Source organism: Fusarium mangiferae (assembly GCF_900044065.1).
Source record: "Fusarium mangiferae strain MRC7560 genome assembly, contig: FMAN_scaffold005, whole genome shotgun sequence".
Classification (NCBI taxonomy): domain Eukaryota; kingdom Fungi; phylum Ascomycota; class Sordariomycetes; order Hypocreales; family Nectriaceae; genus Fusarium; species Fusarium mangiferae.
This window is the reverse complement of record NW_024573925.1, coordinates 1,306,538-1,328,032: the sequence shown is the minus strand read 5'-3', so window position 1 is coordinate 1,328,032 and position 21,495 is coordinate 1,306,538. Positions and strand designations below refer to the sequence as shown.

The window sequence follows — 21,495 nt, the reverse complement described above, 5'->3', positions numbered from 1 at the left end:
CCCAAACTGAAGTCGTTTCTCGAGACTCATCGCTATCAATACAATTATACAGTATAGCACAGTATTTCCTGGCCTGGCGTAGCCTCCACTGTTTCAACAGTTAAATGCTTGGATGCCCCAGAAATATCGACCTTCTGGACGCCGACGCCACACGCTAAAGTGCAGGCCCCTACCCCGTACCTGGCAACGTCCCTTCTGAGGCGCAGACTGACTGTCCATTACTGTATTGGACAGACGAGACACACTCCTATTTCAGCTTCGACCCTTCTTGTTGGGTTTATTTTCTTTGAATACGTTCCAGATCACCTAGCGAACGTGCAACACAATCGGCCGCAAGCAGAAGACAGTACCGCAAATTTAAGCCGTACAATATCTATACTCGACCTCGAACAACCTGGTGTTGCTCTCGCTCCCTTGAGACACCGCCAACTCTTCTTACGCTACATCGCTAAAAGCATACGACCCAACACAGCCCAACCAAACAAAACAATATGTCCGCTGCTACAAAGAAGCCTCCGGCGGGTGGTGTTGGCCGAGTTTCTCATACCGAATCTAATTCTTCAACAAGTCCTTCTCCCTCACGTTCCAACTCTCGATCTACTACTCCTACCAGCAATGGCCATACCCGCACTCGATCGCTACGAACAACTGCGCCTGTGTCGGCCCGTGCTGCTATTGCCAGAAGGGATACTCTGAGTGCTGCTGAATCGGATGCTCGAGCCGAAGCTGCTGCTGCCGTTGAAGATCTTCAGAAGCGCCTGGAGAATGAGGAGAAGTCTTCCATTCAATACAAGCGCCAGGTCGAGGTTCTCCAGTCCAAACTCGATGAGGCGGTCAAGGAGTCGGCGAAGTTGGAGGAGAAGGCGCACGAATACGAAGAACAGATTGAGACTCTGAGTAACGAGAAGAGGGAGATGACTCGTCAGATGCGTGAGATGGAGTCCATTTACGAAGCGGAACGCAGTTCAATTCTTAAAGAGAAGGAAGAAATGGCCAGCCGAGAAGAGGAGATGCAGGCCATGATCCAGCGGCTCAAGGACAGCCTTGCCCAGCGAAACAATACGGCGGAAGAGAGTCGCCCCTCGAGACAACGTATGTCCACATATTCATTCTCTCTGCCATCTTCCCCGCTCACTGGTTATCCAGATTCTGCCGGCTCATCGCCATCGCTCGAAAACGGCAGCTTCGCACCTCCATCCTCTATACAGCGCAGCGATTCGCGGAATAGCTCGAAACTCATTCTTCAGAAAGATAAGCTCATTGAGTCTCTACGACTGGAACTCGCTGAGGCTCAGATTAAGCTGGTCGAGTCAGAGAACCAGGGTGGCGGTCGCCTACACGAGGTCGAACGACTTCTCATGGAGGCTCGCATGGCGAACGCTCGACTTATGGAGGACAACGAGAGCTACCAGCTGCTTCTACAGGAGCGTACACTCAAGGGTGACTTTGGACAGAACGACTTCAGCTACATGGGCAGCAACTCCAACCAGGATGCCCTGGCTGCACTCGAGGGCAAGGCGGCTGGTTCTAGTCTTGCCGATGAGTTGTCTGAAGCTACTGAGGGTGAATCTGTCTCCGACGGTGACCGCCGTCTTGAAGCCGAGCTGAAGTCCATGAAGGAGCAGAACAAGGCGCTCACACTATATATTAACAAGATTATTGAGCGCCTTCTTCAACACCAGGACTTCGAGTCCATCCTCGACCAGTCGAGCGATTTGAAAAGCCTCCCAGATACCAACAAGGAGCTTCCTCCAGCCCCTGCCGACAAGCAACAGTCTGGGGCAACAATCCTCCAGCGAGCCAAATCCATGGCGGTCGGGCCTACCAAACCGAGGCCTAGGCCAATCTCCGTCATGCAGCCCTCCACCAGCTCAAACCACACCGACCCTGACAAGGCACCTAGTATACCGATCGGGTTATCACGTTCAACCAGTACAAGACGGAATCCACGGCCTCAGAGCGACCAATATACTGGGGCTGCCAGCCTGGTCAGCCAGATGTATCGGGGGCCAGACGGCCCCGTCTCTCCACCACTTGGGACTCCACGGCATTCCCAAACCTTCTTCTCCCCGCCGAACAACTCGGGCAACCCTAACGCGGCCGCCCGGGTGCCTAGCGGAGCCTCGGTGGCCACCTCCGGCAACTTTCCTGGGATGCGGAGTGAGACGTCCAGCTTGAGCGGAGAGTCTGGAGAATTATCCATGTCCACGCCGCCCTCGCAATCACCACCCCGAACCCACAATGATAGGCACACAACGTCGTTCGCGGGAGGCAAGCCGAGGCCACTTCGACTGGTCCAGGAGAACCAGGAGGCTGTCAAGGAGAATAAGCGAGCCAGTTGGTACTCGCCATTCACCTGGGGGGCCAAGAAGGAGGACCAGCAGGTACCGTCTGGCAACCCGATTCCCGAGTAGAGCGGGATAGGGCTGTAGGAAGGGTCTGAGACTGGAGAGAAGATGCTACGGAGTGACACAGAATTAATGAGACGTGACGCTTGGATATGTATGTTCATGGGGCATCATTAGGGACTGATGACTGGTCATGTACGATTTACGTCATTAGATATAGCGGCGTTTGGTTCATGGATTATCGTTGGCTGTATCGACGCCGTCTCGCAAGCAATGGGTGGTGTTTTAAGGATTGTCCTGTTTGTGCTTGGGATAGGTGATGGACAATTCCAAGCTAGTATTGGAGCACATGACTGTTGACGACGAACTGAGAATGGAGGCATGATGTTTCTAGATATAGACTTACGGAAAGCACTCGTATAGCGAGATTACAATCATGAATATAGTTGACGATATTGGTTTTGCGAATCCAGCGGCCTCTTTATTAATCTTAGATAACTTGGAATAGCACTCTGTCTTTTCTAGGGCTGGCATTTCAGGGGTATTATAGATATGGATGAATCTACAGCGACACAATCCGAATGGGAATGTCATATTTGATTCCGTAACTTACCGATTATCGAAGCCTGAAGGTTATTGAGTTACGAATATTTTCCCCATCTTCCTGGCCATCGCTGGCCTCATATGCAATAGAATACTACATACCAAACCTGACCAACCGCAAGTTGACCGGCTGCTGAATTGTCAAGTTTAGTGAGATGACGTTCCCTATCAGACCCTACATGCATCCTGTATAGAATCAATAGTCCTTCCCATGGCAACCCTACGATGTTACTTAAACAAGCAGGTAAGTGTACAAACATGTACAAGTTGCGCGATTTCAGCAAGAGCCATCCATGATGTGTAAAGCAGTCATTCGTAAGCGCGCGCATATACCACGACTGGACAACACAGCATACATACCTACTACAGTCCCAGGGGAGTCAGGGTTATTGTGATAAGACGGGACAAGTGGTCCGTGGCACGAGGAACATCCCGTTGACAGCTCAGACGGCGCGACGCGGGATGATCATCTGCGCAGGAACCCGAGGAGGCGATAGGCCGTGTTCATGACATGTCAGCCCTGGGAATGGGGGTAGGTGATACACAACAAGCAGGACAATGAATCAAAGAAATAGCGCATGTGAAGGGTACGTATTGTTTGTGATTCAGAGGGTGCACTCGGGATTGTGACTGTGATTATCATGATGCGTTATGTTGATGATGATTTGTGGTTGTTATTTGTCCACCACCAACTAGGGTTCAGATTAGCAGCTGACTCTGATCTTGCTTCCATTCTCACTAAATCAGCGGAAAGCATCGAAGCCAAGCCGGTTGAGGTGGCCAAGCATTCTATTTGGAGACTGTTTAGCACCAGTTGATGCCTATCAAGGCTGAATCGAGATCCAGCTTTTCTTATTGTAGCATCTCGAAACTTGTATTGTCTGTCTGCATGAACTTGGCTACCCTCATGTTACACAAACCAGGGTTGGAGACTCTCTGGCAGGTTTTGGGGTATTGATACGAGGCAGTTTAGTGAGTGTAAGAGAGATAGAGACTCAATTCTCTACTCCTTAGTTACAGGGTGAATGTAAAGGAACTTATAAACATATCAGTGCATACAAGGTCCAGCGCTGGGCCTGCGTTACTAGTGAAACTCATCATAAGATGAACTAGAAAGGTGTATGGATTCCCTCCTTCATTTGAGTCAAAAGAGGAAGATGGACAGGAAATACGTAGTACACAGGCCGTTCATGCCCTGTGTCTTCTTGCTTGGCTATATCGATCTTGTTCGCCGTAATTGAGCTTGTTCTGACCAAGACATTGGAATTTGTGGCTTGAGTCTTACCCTGAACTTGAGCATCTGCTGTCCAAGCATGTGGCACACTTGCAACCTTAGTGGAGAAGGATGATACTCGTGTCAGACTGTGAGAGGCTGAGGAGATGAAAATAGTGGCTGTGACTTGAAAGGAGCTGAATACTGACCTACATTATTACCTCTACTGTTTCTTGCTTGCTTTTGGTTCCAGGCAGGAGGTAGTTGACGTAGGTCAGAGCATAGACTTTTACTCTGTAGTGGTGAACGGAAGCCGAATCTCAGATCCGAGATACAAACAGCGAAGGTCTTCATCCGCGTCTCGGAAGGGCGAACGGATGGTACCCCTCCCAAGTTACTGTTACTCATCCATGCATGATGAGAGGATGCCGACGCGTGCATGGCTTTCAGATGATGCTGGTCCATGTATGAGACCGAGGTTCATTGACAGGATCCAGGGTAGTTCGAGTGAGAGGGAGTTTGATGGAGCATGATTAACAATGCAGAGAGACACAAGACTCTGCAGTGATTCCGGATCTAGCAGATCCCAGCAACACATATGAATGTGTCTCTTCTATATCGATCAGTCTCAGACCATTCTCAAGGCAAGGGCCGAGGCATTGTTGTCACGATGAGGCCAGCGACACGGCCCGAGCAAAGAACGTGAACTTGGCATTGTGCAACCACATTGGTACCTACATGCCTTGTGACAATATGTAGCAACGTTGGCGATGACCATCTATCTTGCATATTCATCTTCCGGGGAAACATGGCTGACAGCATCAGCGGCATATACTTACATATGTACGGGATAGCTGTGTTAACTCCGTCCCTCGCAAGCATCAACCAGGATCTTTCACCCACAACAAAGTGGCTATGTACGGATACAAACCTTCAGCATCTGACAGTCCCGGACAATTCTTTCCGGTCCCCGAGTAGCCGAGATAGGCAAGCAGTATTATCAAGATGTGCGGTCAGAGCAGTCACGGGGTTTGAACCGCGATACCCAGAGTATGTATACCTGAAACTGGTATTCAAGAGTCGGTGAGGTATTGTAGTGTCAGTGTACTAGGGCTAGGACCGCCGTGCCTGAGATTTGAGCATAACGAGGGCCTCTAGAAGCGTTCTCCGGTCTCCGGGGGACTCTGGTGATTGTTTCCGCCTGGTTTGGCTGGTCGAATGGGGCTTTCTTTTTGCTAGCGGATTTGCCCCGGTCAGAACAGAACGGTCCGCTGGGACAGCGTGTCAGGGGATGACCGGCTCTTGTCATTGGGGGCTTGTCCTACGACGGACCAAAGTCCATGACGTGCAGGCTGAAGATTGGGTCATGTTCAAGGCAGATTCAGATTCGTGTCTACCCAATGCGAATGAATGAATGAATGTCAAAAAGAGAAGATGATGCAGGCTTGAAGTGTCCACATGATCATGCTGATGAGCCGTGCGGCAACACCATACATATGTAGCATCCCATTGCATCCCACGACCGGCCCACTAAGAACCGTTGCCAACGTGGCTCTGGAAGCTCTAGCTATGCTAGCTGCAGTCAACAAGACAAGCCCTCGCTGGGGTGTCACAAAACACTGCATCGCATAGTATCCAGGAGTATGGAGCAGCCTATCGTGTAGTGGAGGAATAGGGCTAGAAAGGTTGAAAATTTCACTTCTGACCGTCTTTGTAAGGTCCAGGTCCCTTCTCAAGAGCCACTGCTGCTCGTCTTTGTAATCAACGGACCCTGCCGATGCTTCTGTGTTGCCCTGATGATAGTGACATTGTCTGAGAATATCCGAGACGTGAGATTTGGTGTTGTTGCGAAGCTTAGATTTAGACCAGAAACACCGATGATTGAGAATTGGTAGGACTCTTCTATTCTCTGAGTCTCGGTGTAACAAACCTGATGACCTATGAAGAGAAATGGAGCTTTGTAACTGCAATAAGTTAGCTACTCGCCCAAGTCCACTGCCTAGACAAAGAAGCGAAATGGAAATCCTCTTGCGACGATCTGAGAGCGAGTGGGCAGAGAAGACATTTCTGGTGCGTGAGCAATCAGGTACCGGCTACAGGGATGACTTCCGCCAAACAAGGGCTCTCCGCTCTGCTTACGATTGGATCCTTGATGTCGCGCCTGGTGCCAGGAACCGGTTGCAGGGGCTGTTGCGAGTGCGAATTTGAGAGGGACAGGGCTTTGCGGTTGAAGAAGCATTTTGAGGCTTGAGATGTTGTTGGGTTGAGATATTATAGAGAGATCCAGACAAAGGAAACTATTCACTAGGGGCAACAATTAGAGTTAATAAGAAGTGGCTAGGTAAGTACTTTATTCTGACTCCCATCGTCATCATCACCATCTTTCAGTATCACTTGGCTAGCTTGAGCTTGTTAGGCTTACCATGTCTGTCAGGGAAAGCTGTCAACATCGATCGCCTTACTCGAGAAGCATGAGCATTTATCACGGCATTGATCTTTGTGAATCATAATTGATTTTTAGGAACTAGTTCTGATGACCAAGGAGTTGCTGAGAAACAGCCATCAGCCAGCGAGTGGGCTACAACATTGGAAGGATTATTGAGTATCCTATCCTTCAACTGCGTTAGTCATTCAGCCCTGCTCCTAGTTATAATGATGTAAAGAGAAGTACAAGTAATATTACTTCACCGTGCATATGATAGTCGTAGAAAACAAACATTTCCATCTTATCAGTGTCAAAGGCGGCACAATCCGTCAGTCATTTACAGCCCCAAAGCACACCTACCTACTCAGACTCAGTGAGAAGAGGCGGAAGAAGATATCCATGCCAGGATCCAATAAAATGCAAAGAATTGCGACATTATCGTGGTTGAAAACTCTGAATAGCTCGTGAGGTCTGCTTTCTTTTTTCGTCTTTTCTTTTCTTATTGCTCTATGTGCATATATAAGTATGTCAGTATTCTCTGCCCTACGTAAATCAGTGTCAGCTTTAGCACCCGCGCTATCCTTCCTTCAATCTAGACTCGTCCAACCCAACAAGACATTGACTCTCTGTGTCTCCAGGGCTTTCGTACCAAGGCGACCCGACAGATTGTGTCATGCTTCAACGCTAAACGAAACTGACCAATCCAATTGATTTACCCCAGCCAGAACTTGCCCCTACGTGATTCCTTTCTGGTTCTTTTCAGGCCCCATCCCGGGAGCCAGCCCATGTCTCTTATTTTGGGGGGCGCTGCTCTTCCGGAAGACTCTCTGAGTGAGCGAAAAAAAAGGACAGGAAAAAAAGGTACTTTGATCTACGTACCCGGCTGCGTCAGTAATCGGATTTTTAACCAGGACGACGGGAGTGCGGATATAGGTACGGCCGGGTACAACACCAGCGTCACCTTTTCTCTCACGTCCACATCCATCACTTTACGGCCAAGACTACGTCCACCACCATCTTCTCGCCTACACCCACCGTCACTCCCGCCAACCACTACCATCATACTGTACTCACTCACTCAGTTGCTCGCTCGTTCGCTCACCACTACTTACTCTCGACCTCAACACCACCACCACATTTACGACAATAAACGATACATCTCGTCATCGCACCGTTTTCTCTATCCTGTACATGTCGACTGTTTCGCCCTCGTTTAGTTCGATACCCTTCCCACCTGTCTAGTCAACCTGCATCCGCCCTCACCCTTTGTCTGCCCAGCCATATCCCCCCCGTCCGCTTGTGTCGTCTGCCATATACTCAACAGACAGGTGCCAGCAGCCGTCCGGAATAGGTTGGGTCAAATTCTCTTTGCAGGCTTTCCCTCTTGGACATTCTCGCGGCCCTCGATCTCGGCCATACGCCCATTCAGTTCCAATGACGAGCCAACCACAATGATCTATTCTGAAATCTGCTTTGCAATTCATTGTCCCTGCTAAGGCCCGTCCCGGTGGTATGCTCGCTAGGCATTCACTCCACCATTCCCACAGGCCACCGTCATCATGGACAAGTCATCTGCCGTCTTAGACGGCACATCTGGCGTCGGTCGTGCGTCTCGTAACGTGACCGACCCATCTGCAACATCATCAAGCGCAACAACAGGAAGTCAGAACTCAAAACAATCCTCTGCCAACAATTCTGTAGGCCCTTCGCCCTTGGCCTCAAGAGATTCTTCGCCCACGCGACGTCCTCGAAGGACTGCTTCAGCAAACCGCTTGCCTGGTAATCGATCTCGAAAAAACAGTCAAACCGATAATAGTCCTTCACGCACGACACGACCAAGTTTGTCCTCCGCTGCCCCATCACGCTCATTGTCTTCGACCAACACTCCAACACTTGCACCTTCCCAAGAACAACAACAACAACAGATCCAAGCACCGACCCCACAAAAGCCAGGCTTCAACGCAGAACTTAAAGACAGCCCGCGATGGCCCGTATCGCCCCGCCTGCGATCGCCTCCCCCCCAATTTAGCAACAGACCAGCAATTCCTGCACGTCGCAGCGAGCAGGATCTTCCTTCCATTAGTGTTCAGCGACCTACGCCGTCGCCGCAGCCTATGGAGCAACAAACAATATCAGAGAGTGAGATGGAGGAGTCACAGTATCCATCTGGTATGCGAACTCCAGCTCGCGTAGCGTTGGAAACGGTTCAAGAAGTCAGTTTACCAAACTCCCCCAACCCTCCCAACGGGTCGGCCTTAGTGGAAAGGGTGAAGGAAAAGCTATCTAGCACCGACAACTATTCCGATACCGCACTTCCCGATGGACGGGCTCTACGAGCAAAGAACAGCTTGGTTGGTCAAGAGAGTGGTAGCGACACCAGCAACAACAAGGCGGAGACAAGAAGACCGACATCCGTTCCTCCACCAATAATTACTCGGCAGTCTAGCGCCATGTCGAATAAGCAAATGAAGTCGAAGCAGGATGGATCCATACAGACCATGACAGTAGAGACCGAGACTGTTCCAAGCGTGCCACAGGTTGCGCTCACAACCGCCCAGAAAAGTGAAGGCACAAATGGAACTCTAAAGACCAAACAGAGCACGGAGACAATAAAACCGAAAAAGGATAAGAAGAAGGTTACACGCAAACAACCTCCAGTAAATGCAGGGAATGGTGAGCCTGAACTAGTGACACTGACATTGCGGGATGTTGCTAACATCCATCCAGCATCTTCCAAAGCTGATGTTTTTGAGGCAACAATTGCCAGCGCCGTTGACGAAGCAAACACCTCGGATTCTGAAGAGACTTTTGTTTACGACTCTAACCCTCCAGATGGCAATGATCGGGCTGGACGGCGATTTCATTCAAGGACTCCCAGTGCTACATCTATGGCTAGCCAGGCTGATCGCCAGAATCTGCGATCCATTTATGGTATTATGGAGAGTGGAGGACCTGCTCATGGGCCCAAAAAGACGATGAAATTCGTCAACACTTTTACCAGCAACGGAAACGAGAGCCTAGCAGTCGAAACCGAGGATGGCAAAGGCTCTAACCGCAGTGGTGGCAGTGGGTCAACACGAGGTACGACGAGACACCATCACCACATTGGTCGCTGGGGTAGACAGCCTGGTAACGGCCATGCCTCGCTATTTGATAATGAGTCCCCGTTTCCGAATGCTGCGAGGTCAAAGCTCGTTGGACCTAATTCTCGCAATTCCTCTGGTCCACCGAGCCCTCGCAACGCTCACTCCAACGCTCCACGCCATTTTGGACATAAACGTTCTGCGATGCAGATGTCGTCCAGTTACGATATGGATGACACGACAGGAGCAGATGATGAGCGTACACCTCTTCTCGGCTCGGTCCGCTCAGGTCGTTCAGGTCGAAACCGGCGCGGGCCGCACAACCTACGACAGGCCGAGTCACAAACTTTTGCAAGACGGTCGTCGTACTTAAACCGGTTTGCGGCATGCTTAGTACTTACCATGATGTTCATGCTTGTCATTACCGGCGCTATCGGCTTCATGTTTGCCACTTCGCAGCCTATGACTGGGATCGAAATCACTGCTATCCACAACGTGGTGACCAGCGACCAAGTGTTGATGTTCGATTTGACCGTCAAAGCACATAATCCTAACATCGTCGTCGTCACAATAGACCACGCGAACCTAGAGGTTTTCGCGAAATCTGAATATACAGGAACAGATTCGGACTGGTGGGCTCGACCTTTCCCTCACGGCCCAGATGATATACGCGTGTCAGATGACCCCGAAAACGACCCTCCGCTGGATGATCCCGACCCAGATGACGACCTTCGACCCAACGTTCTTCTGGGACGGATCACAGAATTCGATAGTCCTCTCACCTTCGAGGGCTCTCTGTTCCATCAAGGCACTTCTTCTTCAACTGGAGAGATGCAACTCGAATACCCTCTGAACAATACAGTGGGGGGCTCACGACGTTGGGAGCGAATTTACCAGAACGAATTTGACCTAATCGTTAAGGGCGTGGTTAAATACACTCTTCCGATGAGCGCCCGTATCCGCAGCGCAACTGTATCAGGGAGGAAGGCCGTCAGTCCAAATTCTTCAAATGATCCTTCGAACAGTACCAAGGTTGAACCTTCAAACTAGATGGGAGGCTGCCCCGAGAGAGGCAGAAGCCCTTCTAGCCTTTCTTTTGTCAAGTCACCGTTTGTCTTGTGTATTTTGAGCGTGCATAGCATGTCATATTAGGGAGCAGCGGCGTTGGATGTCAACCTCCATCCACATTATGGCTGAACATGATATGGACATGGAGCTTCAAGATTTCGTTTCATTGTTTTGTTCATTGGTTTATAGACAGGCTCAACACCTATGCTTCCTGTCCGGTGTTTCTTGGGTTGTTTTCACTCCAAGCCTGACCTGGTGAGCACGTACGTGGTACGGTACACATTTGCTTGCTGGGTGTAGTCTTCGAGAATGGTTAGGGCTGGAGTTATTGCTTTGATTTCGTTTCTCAAAACCCATAGAAAGGAAAGCGGCAACTATACGTTGTAATTTTAACGGCTTATGAAACACACAAGAAGAGAAAAGAACGTCAGGCCGACTTGAAGAGGAAGATGTGGATGGGAGCACATAGCAAATGCTTCGTAGTTAAGACGGGTAGAAAGAGAGTTATTATATCGTTGAATGCAGAATTCAACAGAAAGCCTGTCACGGTCAAGAAAGAAACATATCCATGCAAAATCTATATGAAGGATATCATCGTGGTTTCTTGGTTATCTAAAGGACATAAGAGATTAAGACGCTTCCCTACTTGACACAGTATCACGGTCCTGACGGAGGTGAAGTCTTATTGTAGATGTTTACAGATAGATGAAAAGCCTCGTGGAATTTTTTATAGTGGCATTTCCTGGGATATCTATAAAATTGATACTGCCAATGAACGTTTGGCAGAGTCGTTCGTAGAGGGTGTCAGATTTCAACGGAAAGTGGCGGACTGTGGAGCCTAGAGCTCTCTGTATAATTTCGACCCGCATTTATGTTTTGGGCTGCTTCCTTTCTCATCTGAGCTCTGCGCGACCTTGATCTTCCCCCTTCAAACCTCGGGATTCGATTCAGTCGACACACTCATTATAGAAAGACAAAGGACTCGCCGTCAGAATGTCGGGGCGACGCGATTTCCTCAACCAGGCTGCCCCTGAGAACTATGTCGCTGGTCTTGGACGAGGCGCAACAGGTTTTACGACACGATCCGATCTTGGCCCTGCTCGAGATGGACCCAGCGAGGATCAGATCAAAGAGGCTCTTGCGAAACGTGCCGCTCAGCTGGGTCTTGCGCCGGATAAGAAGGGCAAGGATAAAGAAAAGGATGAAGACGAGGGAGGTGATGAAGAACGATATCAAGATCCTGACAACGAAGTTGGGCTCTTCGCTGGTGGTGTGTACGACAAAGATGATGAAGAGGCCGATAAGATTTGGGAATGGGTAGATGAGAGAATGGATCGAAGAAAAAAGCAGCGTGAAGCACGAGAGCAGGCCGAGAAGGACGAATACGAACGAAACAACCCGAAAATTCAACAGCAGTTTTCCGATCTAAAGCGAGCTCTGGCGACTGTTACTGACGACGAATGGGCAAACCTACCCGAAGTTGGCGACTTGACAGGCAAGAACCGACGTAGCAAGCAAGCGTTGCGACAACGATTCTATGCTGTTCCCGATAGCGTCATTGCGGCAGCGCGCGACTCGAGCGAGATGGGAACAACAGTTATGGACGAGGGCACTTCTTCCAACGCTGGAGGCAGCGATGCTGCAGATGGTACAATGACCAACTTTGCCAAGATCGGCGCGGCTCGCGACAAGGTGCTCAAGTCCAGATTGGAGCAAGCTGGGAGCGATTCTGCTGCGCCAGGCACATCAACTAGTATCGACCCTCAAGGCTATCTTACTAGCCTCAACAAGATGCAGATGAGTGAAGCGCAAGCTCAAGTCGGAGATATCAACCGTGTTCGCGAGCTTTTGCAGTCTGTTGTCAAGACGAATCCTACAAACGCTCTGGGTTGGATCGCGGCGGCGCGACTCGAGGAGTTGGCAGGCAAGAGTGTAACGGCACGAAAGACGATCGACAAGGGCTGTACACAGTGTCCCAAAAGTGAAGATGCTTGGCTTGAGAACATCCGACTTAACAGCGATTCTCCAAATGCAAAGATTATTGCGCGAAGAGCTATTGAGGCCAACAACACATCAGTCAGACTATGGGTCGAGGCGATGAGGCTAGAGACAATTCCAAGCAACAAGAAGCGAGTTATCCGACAAGCACTTGATCACATCCCAGAATCGGAGGCTCTATGGAAGGAGGCAGTGAACTTGGAGGAAAACTCCGATGATGCCAAGCTGCTCCTAGCCAAGGCCACCGAATTAATTCCTCTCTCTGTGGATCTCTGGCTGGCCTTGGCACGATTGGAGACGCCAGAGAACGCCCAGAAGGTCCTCAACAAGGCTCGAAAGGCCTGCCCTACGTCACACGAAATTTGGATCGCGGCTGCACGGCTACAGGAACAGCTCGGACAGGGCACCAAGGTCAATGTTATCAAGCGTGGTGTCCAGGTTCTGGCGAAGGAGTCTGCGATGCCCAAGCGCGAGGAATGGATTGCAGAAGCAGAAAGATGCGAAGAGGAGGGTGCCATTATTACCTGTCAGAACATCATTCGGGAGACTCTAGGTTGGAGTTTGGACGAGGATGATGATCGCAAAGACACATGGATGGAAGATGCGAGGGCAAGTATTAACCGAGGCAAATATGAGACTGCCAGGGCCATATACGCCTACGCTCTACGGATATTCGTCAACAGTAGAACGATGTGGATGGCAGCAGCAGACTTGGAAAGGAACCATGGAACCCGAGAGTCTCTGTGGCAAGTGCTGGAGAAGGCTGTGGAGGCGTGCCCCAAGAGCGAGGACCTATGGATGATGCTAGCCAAGGAGAAGTGGCAGGCTGGCGAGGTAGACAATGCTCGTCTCGTTCTCAAACGTGCCTTCAACCAAAACCCCAACAACGAGGATATTTGGCTTTCCGCTGTTAAGCTAGAGTCAGAGAATGGCAATGGTGAACAAGCCCGGAAGCTTCTGGAGATTGCCCGCGAGAAGGCTCCCACAGATCGTGTATGGATGAAGAGTGTTGTATTTGAACGAGTGTTGGGCAATATCGAGGCTGCTCTTGATCTTGTCCTTCAGGCTCTTCAGTTATTCCCTGCAGCAGCCAAGCTTTGGATGCTCAAGGGACAGATCTATGAGGACCTCGGCAAAACTGGCCAAGCAAGAGAGGCTTATGCCACAGGAGTCAAGGCAGTACCCAAGTCTGTTCCCTTGTGGCTTCTATATGCCAGGCTTGAGGAGCAGGCCGGCCTTACCGTGAAGGCTCGATCGGTGCTTGACCGTGCCCGACTTGCTGTGCCAAAGAATGCTCAGTTGTGGTGCGAGTCAGTACGATTAGAACGTCGAGCAGGTAACACAGCCCAGGCCAAGTCAATGATGGCAAAGGCACAACAAGAAGTCCCCAAGAGTGGTCTCCTTTGGGCAGAACAGATATGGCATCTGGAGCCTAGAACGCAGCGCAAGGCCCGCAGTCTCGAAGCTATCAAGAAGGTGGACAGCGACCCCATCCTGTTTGTGGCTGTGGCGCGCATCTTTTGGGGTGATCGTAAGCTGGAGAAGGCGCAAAACTGGTTCGAGAAGGCCCTTGTGCTGGACAGCGACTATGGCGATTCTTGGGCTTGGTACTACCGGTTCTTGTGTCAACATGGTACGGAAGAGAAGCGGGCAGATGTGGTGACGAAGTGCGTGCTGAATGAACCTCGACACGGCGAGATATGGCAGACGATTGCGAAGAAGCCCACAAATGCGAGAAAGAGTTGTGAGGAAATCCTGAAGTTGGTGGCTGAAGAATTGGAGCAATAGGGTCGTCTGATATTATAGACTGGCACCTGGGGATCACCAGGGATTATATCGATAAACGGATTGGAGTTCTGGATTTGGTTATATGGAATCAATGAGCTTAGACAGCATTCGAAGCGGTGGATAGTCTTTAAACACCCGCATGTCACCAGAGCGTGTACGCCTCCTTGTTGACCGTGATTCATTGCTCTTATACTATCGAATTACCTTGCATGCAGAGACCCAGAGCTATCTCACGGCCAATCTCATGCTGCTGGGCTATGACCATTCGCCCGCTCAATCCCAAAAGTGATACCCCAGGCTCCGACTTTGATTAAATAAGTAATACAGTTGCTTCATCTTGGTTCTTGATTATTGAGAATTCGCTTATTTGCCGCCACCGAACCAGCTCGAGATACCACCCTTGGCCTTTGCAGCTTCCGCCTCGACACGGTGGTCGAACTTGTCGACTACTCTCATGGCCTCGGCCTTTGCATCCTTGGCAACAGACTCGACATTGCTCTTGATGACACCCGCCTGACGGTCGGCTTCGGCAGCCTGCGACTGAGTTAGGATATGACTGCAGCCTCCTGGAACACAATTGTAGTGTTTTGGGTATATAGACGTACGACACTGTCAATCTTGGCGCCGGCGGCAGCACCAGCTCCCTTCAGCTCACCCTCAGCATTAGGGGAACGGCCGGGAAGGTGGCTCTTGATATCGGCAGCAACGCTATGGGCGTCACCTGTCGAGACGTTAGTTGAGTTATTAGCATTGGGGTCGAGAGCGCATACTCTCGGCCTTTTTCTCAGCAGCTCGTGGGTTGCCGCCAGCGGCGTAGAGGTAGTATCCAATACCAGACACAGCAGCGCCGCCAAGGATGAGAGGAGTGCGAGACTTGGACATTTTGAATGCTTTGTAGTTGTTGTTTGCGAAAATGTGTGTTGTTGTGATGTGGTTTGTAGAGAGGGTTGAGTTTGGAGTGACAAGATGCAATGACGGATGAGGAGATGATGGCCGGGTATTTATCAAGAGGGAAAGGAAAGCAAGCTCTTTTCTTCCTTAGGTAAGGTGGTTACCTCGGAACTACCTCATACCTCATGGGTTAGTAGGTACTAGGAAGATTCCCTTGCAAGTCAAGATTACTTGGTAGTGCCCCTCTTCTTCGTCAATCAAATTTCCATGTGCTCATATGCGAACCTGGAAAGGATGGTTGCAAGTACATGACGTAACGAGGCGGGGAGAACCAATTGCTCGGATCATGAGGTGATGAGTGATGGCTGAACTGAATGCGGATACACTATGACCTTGGTGGACGGATACTGTTTAATACTGCCTATGAGCTTCAATTGGTGAGTAGGCTGCTACGGTATGTATGATTGCTTGACGGACAAAGCATTATCTATGGTGCTGTTGAAGAAGTCATGACACTAGTATTTCTGGTCGTGTAAGTGCCTAGATTTATTCATCTTCACTGAAGGTGTGATTAGATATATAATCTCTGTGACGATTCTCAGACGCATACCCCAATCGTTTATACTAGCAACAAGGTGTCCTTCACTTTGCATCTAATTCTTGATGTCGTAATATGATTCACTTCGAGTGACAGAATTGAATCTAGACCTTTTTGTTTGATCGAACATTCCACGCTAAAGTGATGAGCCGCCGACGGAGCTGCACTCGATGGATTTCCTCCAGGGAACGGCCCCACCGAGAGATGCAAGTATCCGACCCGCCGTAAATCGGCATTACATCATCGAACTTTAGTAGCTTATTCTGGTTAAGCTGTGACGACGATCGATCATGAACGACACGGCTTACTTGTCTGTCTATATTTTTCCAATTGAGTAAAACTTTACATTTATTTAGACCATTAGCTTCGTGTCTATGCTTTCTGTCACTTGTTTTTTTTCCCGTCCCTAATCCGAATGAATTGTATTATTAGCTAATGAAACTTTCCATTGGATATTTGCTACAATAATAGAACATCATTATCAACACGGAAGCTGCCTCAGCTGAATGCCCCGCCACAGCCTCCCAAAGCAGGTTGGAGCCCCTAACCGTCAGTAGTAGCGCCTCCTCTAAGCTCACAACGCCATCATGTCTCTCCTAGCCTGCTTTTTTGGACACTTCACTTTTTTTCATCCTTTACTACAATCACAGCGTTACCTTAGTCCAAGTGACACTCTGACCATATAGTGTCAGCTGTCTCCATTGTTGTCTGGAGACGAGACGCGGTTGAACAGCCTCCCACGTGCCATCATTCGTTCAAACACTAAACGTAATTCCTCTCCGTCATCATTAACAACCTGAACAAGCTCTCTCCCATCTGTGACCGGGCAATCAGCCCCGGGCGGCACAGCTGCAATGCTGAGGGTCAAGAGCTCGCGTCGTCCCGCGGGACTCAAGCCTACAGACTACGATCATGAAATTGCCCTAGTCGATCACGATGCCGCCGCGACACCGACAGGGTCAGTTACGCCCGAACCTCATAATATAACAAGATACTCAACAACATCAAGATTGCTGGACCTGGAGGAGGAGCACGAGGAGGAGCAACAAGAGAACTGTGGCGAGCAAGATGGCGCCCCAAGGAAACCATCAAGCAATACGCTCAATACCCACACCAATGAGCATGACGGTTCCCTTACTGAGGGTGAAAGCCAAACCCATCCATCATCGAACCACATCGAGAACGGCCAACCTTCAACGCCCCCACAAACAAGGCCATCCATTGAAGTCCAAGGTCAGTATGGCCCGCAATAACGAATCTCAAATTAGCCTGACGTATCAGCAGAACCAACTCCCGACGGCTTTCATGGAGATCATCCACATGTGAAGCCAAAGAAGCCTCATGTCGAGCGCGAGACAGCGATAGACATCCTTTACGAGAATGAAAGGGGTGGGTTCCTCTGCGGCATTCCTCTGTTTTCTTCGCAAGCTCTTGGGGGACTTGATCCACCTGCTTGGAGTAAGTCGTCGAACCCAGAAACACAAGTCACCTTTCTCTAGTAGGCATTGACATTTTTGCTTCAGCCAACGGGTACCATAAAGCGTCACCAAGCAACATCCATAATGCACAAGTTCCTGACCCTACATGGGAATGGGCGTGGCCCGAGTGGCGAATTAACCATCAAAAAGGTGTCGACGAACATGGCTGGGAATATTCCTTCCACTTTTCAAAAAAGTTTTCCTGGCACAGCGGCAAGTGGTGGAACTCGTTTGTTCGAAGACGTGCCTGGATTCGAAAGCGGGTGCGAAAGAGACCGGAGGAAGTGTCTGCCGATCCGCACATGCTCAACACGGATTACTTCACGATACGGCCGGCTACTCACAAATCACCAAAGTCTCGCGCGAGCGTCACTAGCAGTCGTCTCAGTCGCTCGAGTATGAGCCAGATGTCGACCGCGGACGCGGACGAGAAACCTGCCGATATTGGCAACGTGGACGACCTCATGCGCGCTCTTCGACAAGCCAGAATAGACCGAGAGAAGCTTGACGCTGTCAACAACTACATGGAACATGCAACGGACCTCCAAAACCTCCAGCACGAGATGCATGAGATAATGTCTTTATTTGTTTTCCAACAATCACGCCGCATATTGCTCAGCAGATTGATGGAGATTCATGACGAGACGACAACTCAGATGAAGAAGACGAACACTTCTGAATTACGAGAGCGAAACCAGGCATTGAAGGATGCAGTCCATCATGCTGACGAAGAGGTTCGCAAGCTAGCCTACTGGAGCGATGTAAAGCAAATGGCCGAGAGCGGCGAGGCGAAAGAGGCAGTCAAAGGAGATAAAGGTTGGGATGAAAGCTGGGAAGGTGTCGACCAAAGCGGCGGCGCTCATCCAATGCAGGAAAAGGCCATGGTTAACGGTAAAAAGAAGGAATCGGAGACATGAACGAAAACGGTTGTCAAGTTTCAATCTTTTGATAAGCAAAGAAACATGGGCGTCTGATGGGAAGCAGACAAGGCGTTGTTGCATTGGTGTAGCTGGAGATTTGATGCTGGTAACTACAAGCCACCTGTTCACTATTGTAATACCTTTACTACATACATGATTCTTTGGTTCATCATATGGACAAGGCCTTGTACACGACAAGCCAACTCGAGAAATGATATTTCGGGTGCCCACGTGATGCAATGCCGACATCGCGGGTCCATTATCGCGATAACAGATAACGCCCGCCCGCGCCAATCTTTTTTCCGCCATGTTTTGAGACTGCTATACCCGGGTATCTAGTACCAAGGACCCAGCTCTCAACGAGTGGCCTCTCGAACAAAGACGCCTTCGACGATGCGTGAATTATAACAAATGTCCCTGGCGATCAAGTCAATATGGCGGGCTCGGTCGCGATGCTCTGCCTTCTCTGGACCTTTTCCGAAATCAAGAGCCCCATTTCCCTCCAGGATATCCAATCCCTACGCTATCCGGCTCGAGTCATCGACACCATATTCTGATGGGACAAACTCAACTGAACCCTCGGAAACAGCTCTTGTAGCCCTTCCTGAAAAGTCTCTCGAAGTGAGCGAACAGCAGCCCGAGCAGGTCATTGCCAACCTAGTTACGGACGATACTCACGAGTCCCGCAATCGAGTCTTTAAAGATGCGTTCAGGATCGATGCGCTTCGACTGGTTGAAGACAAAGATGCCATGAAGCTCTTTAAACCTGTGATCGGAAAAGCACACCAATATCCAAACGAACAGGCGAACAAGGCAAGCGAACAGGAGCATAGGCGGGACGCACGACGACAGGCTGGCTTAGGTGTGGTCTGGAGCCACTTCGACAAGACCGTTCCGCAATGGATAGAATGTTTTGGGCTAATGAAGCGCATGACACCACAATGGAGCGAGAGAGCCAACATGTCGGCTGTAAGGATCGTCCTACCCAAAACGTGGGATATCGAAGTCAACAACCAGAATCTCGAATATGTCGACTCTGCGACGGGCGTGCTCCAGAAACTGCGGGCAGTCGTGGATCGTAATCCTTCTGCCATTGTGCTTCGTGGAAAGAGCAAGATATTGGTCAAGGTGGCCGACGAGATTGTGAGGCATTGCCAAGACGCTGAAATCTATGAGCTGGGAGAAGTGGCTGCATCGGATTACAAGACGAGGCAGCTGTGGCCAACCATTGAAAATGCGCCGAACGGAGGTGCCTCGCTCCCTGATGACCATAACGACACTATCTGGGTGCACAAAGAGTACCAGCCTCACTCTCTCCATGTGCCATACGAGCAGATCCCACGACCGTCCTTGTGGACATATGACAACTTTGAGCACTATATCTCAACGCTGTGCTATGGCAAGGTACCTCCTCATCTAGCAATCAGGTTCTACGGCCAGAAGCGAGTGAATGGGAGATATATCGATACGGATGGCATCAGGATCAAACTCATTGTTGATGCTTTTGATGACCCTGCTGCAAAACCATTCATTACTATCCCTGTCTTGAAAATGGCTATTTCCATGATGGCTTTCCGAGGTGGACATCGTGCCTCTGCCAACCATCTCATACAATTGGGAGAGGAATTGGGTATTCCCATGGACACTGATATATACAACATCATGCTTGAAGGCTACGCTCACAAGCGTGATATTGGCTTCTTTTATAGATTTCTCCGAAGGATGCAGGCGCGCTATCATCACCCCAACATTCGAACATGGCTACTTTTCCTTCGACTGGTCAGGGGTGAGGACGAAAGGAGGCAGGTCATTGTGGCCATGTACCAATTGGGCATGTTCAATCACCAGGCCACGCGTCGCGGGATCGCCGATATAATGGCCTCTCTCGATGCATATGCTGCTTTCAAGGCTGGAATACCTCTGAAAGGCTTCCTGGACGAGCAGAAGGAACGATATGGTGAGGGCTGGCTAGCGATCGATGGCCTCAACAGTATTGTCACTGAACTACTTCGCTTCCACCGCCAAGAAGATCCTCGAATCGAGGATTGCAAGGAACTGGTTAGAATTCATACGGAGTCAGGCCACAGGGTTGAGCTTAAGACCATCAACATCTTCCTCAGCTACGCGGCCAAGTCCAGAGATTGGGATACTGCTCTCTGGGCTATGTCACTCTTCAAGGTCGCCGGCTGCGAGCCTGACCAGGAGACTTATGGTGCTCTCCTGTCACTTGCGGTCAAAACACGCTCCCCGCATGCCCTCGGAACTGTCTACTTCTACGGCGTCCTCCGTCGTCAGCTCAAGAAGGGATCGAGAGACTTGCTGAGCCAAGTCCTCCTTCGCAAGCACAAAGACCCCTTTTGGGAAAAGCTTGAGCATCAGCCAGGCATCTTTCCCAGACAGGCAATCCCTGATCTTTTGGCCAATAAGATTCCTCGCCTCTGGGTTGTCATGTCCCGAGTCGAGCGTGTCATCCTCGATAGGTGGGCGAGCTATGTTCCCCTTAAACCCCTCGAATATGCGCTCGGACTTTCATATCGCTCCAATGATCTGCCTATGCACTCCCAGATCAAAGCCGGTAAACCCATTCAGGTGCAAGATCTCATCGTCAAGCTTCGCAGAGCTGACGGTCAACCTGGGAAAATCAACGTGCGTCTCAAGGGCCGTTTCGACCCGGCACATATGATTCAGGGTTGGGATGAGTCTCAGGCAGATGCAAACCATCCGAGCATACTACAAGAAGCAGAGGAGCCTGACAGCTGGCCTGATAATGATGATGATGTTGATGATGATACTCCAAAGCTTTTGTCGGCAGGGCCCGAGACGGACCCAAAATCGCCTGACGGTGGTCAAGATGGGCCTCCTGAAAAGCCAACTTCCACCCTTTCCTCTGAATTTGCTTTGAAGGAAGTCGAGAAGAAGATCAAAGAAGCTCGAAGAAGAGACCAGATTTAAGTCTTGCTGAACTTCTGTGAGAAGCGCCACATACAATCCCCATATTAACAATATCGTATTTTCAGCACCTTGCATCACTCCAGCCTGTATATTACGACTCCTTCTAGAATGCCTACCCATTTTAACTGTA

At 50.1% G+C, this 21,495-nt stretch overlaps 6 protein-coding genes across 6 annotated transcripts; 5 read left to right on the top strand and 1 right to left on the bottom strand.

The window, feature by feature from the left end:
* Window positions 1–491: 491 nt before the first annotated feature.
* FMAN_07386 (uncharacterized protein) lies at window positions 492–2,414 on the top strand (the record flags this gene model as incomplete). The annotated part of the gene is made up of 2 exons (XM_041831001.1): window positions 492–1,092; window positions 1,147–2,414. 2 exons carry the CDS (start codon window positions 492–494, stop codon window positions 2,412–2,414), a joined length of 1,869 nt encoding a protein of 622 aa, XP_041681608.1.
* Window positions 2,415–8,148: 5,734 nt separating this feature from the next.
* Window positions 8,149–10,722, top strand: FMAN_07385 (uncharacterized protein; the record flags this gene model as incomplete). Its single annotated transcript, XM_041831000.1, has 2 exons — window positions 8,149–9,262; window positions 9,317–10,722. The coding sequence occupies 2 exons, from the start codon at window positions 8,149–8,151 to the stop codon at window positions 10,720–10,722; spliced, it is 2,520 nt and encodes an 839-aa protein (XP_041681607.1).
* Window positions 10,723–11,733: 1,011 nt separating this feature from the next.
* Window positions 11,734–14,526, top strand: FMAN_07384 (putative pre-mRNA splicing factor prp1; the record flags this gene model as incomplete). The annotated part of the gene is made up of 1 exon (XM_041830999.1): window positions 11,734–14,526. The coding sequence occupies one exon, from the start codon at window positions 11,734–11,736 to the stop codon at window positions 14,524–14,526; it is 2,793 nt and encodes a 930-aa protein (XP_041681606.1).
* A 363-nt stretch (window positions 14,527–14,889) lies between these two features.
* On the bottom strand, window positions 14,890–15,408 carry FMAN_07383 (uncharacterized protein; the record flags this gene model as incomplete). Its single annotated transcript, XM_041830998.1, has 3 exons — window positions 14,890–15,060; window positions 15,132–15,247; window positions 15,297–15,408. The coding sequence occupies 3 exons, from the start codon at window positions 15,406–15,408 to the stop codon at window positions 14,890–14,892; spliced, it is 399 nt and encodes a 132-aa protein (XP_041681605.1).
* Window positions 15,409–16,869: 1,461 nt separating this feature from the next.
* Window positions 16,870–18,410, top strand: FMAN_07382 (uncharacterized protein; the record flags this gene model as incomplete). The annotated part of the gene is made up of 3 exons (XM_041830996.1): window positions 16,870–17,248; window positions 17,300–17,473; window positions 17,518–18,410. The coding sequence occupies 3 exons, from the start codon at window positions 16,870–16,872 to the stop codon at window positions 18,408–18,410; spliced, it is 1,446 nt and encodes a 481-aa protein (XP_041681604.1).
* Window positions 18,411–18,824: 414 nt separating this feature from the next.
* FMAN_07381 (uncharacterized protein) lies at window positions 18,825–21,365 on the top strand (the record flags this gene model as incomplete). The annotated part of the gene is made up of 1 exon (XM_041830995.1): window positions 18,825–21,365. The coding sequence occupies one exon, from the start codon at window positions 18,825–18,827 to the stop codon at window positions 21,363–21,365; it is 2,541 nt and encodes an 846-aa protein (XP_041681603.1).
* Window positions 21,366–21,495: the final 130 nt, after the last annotated feature.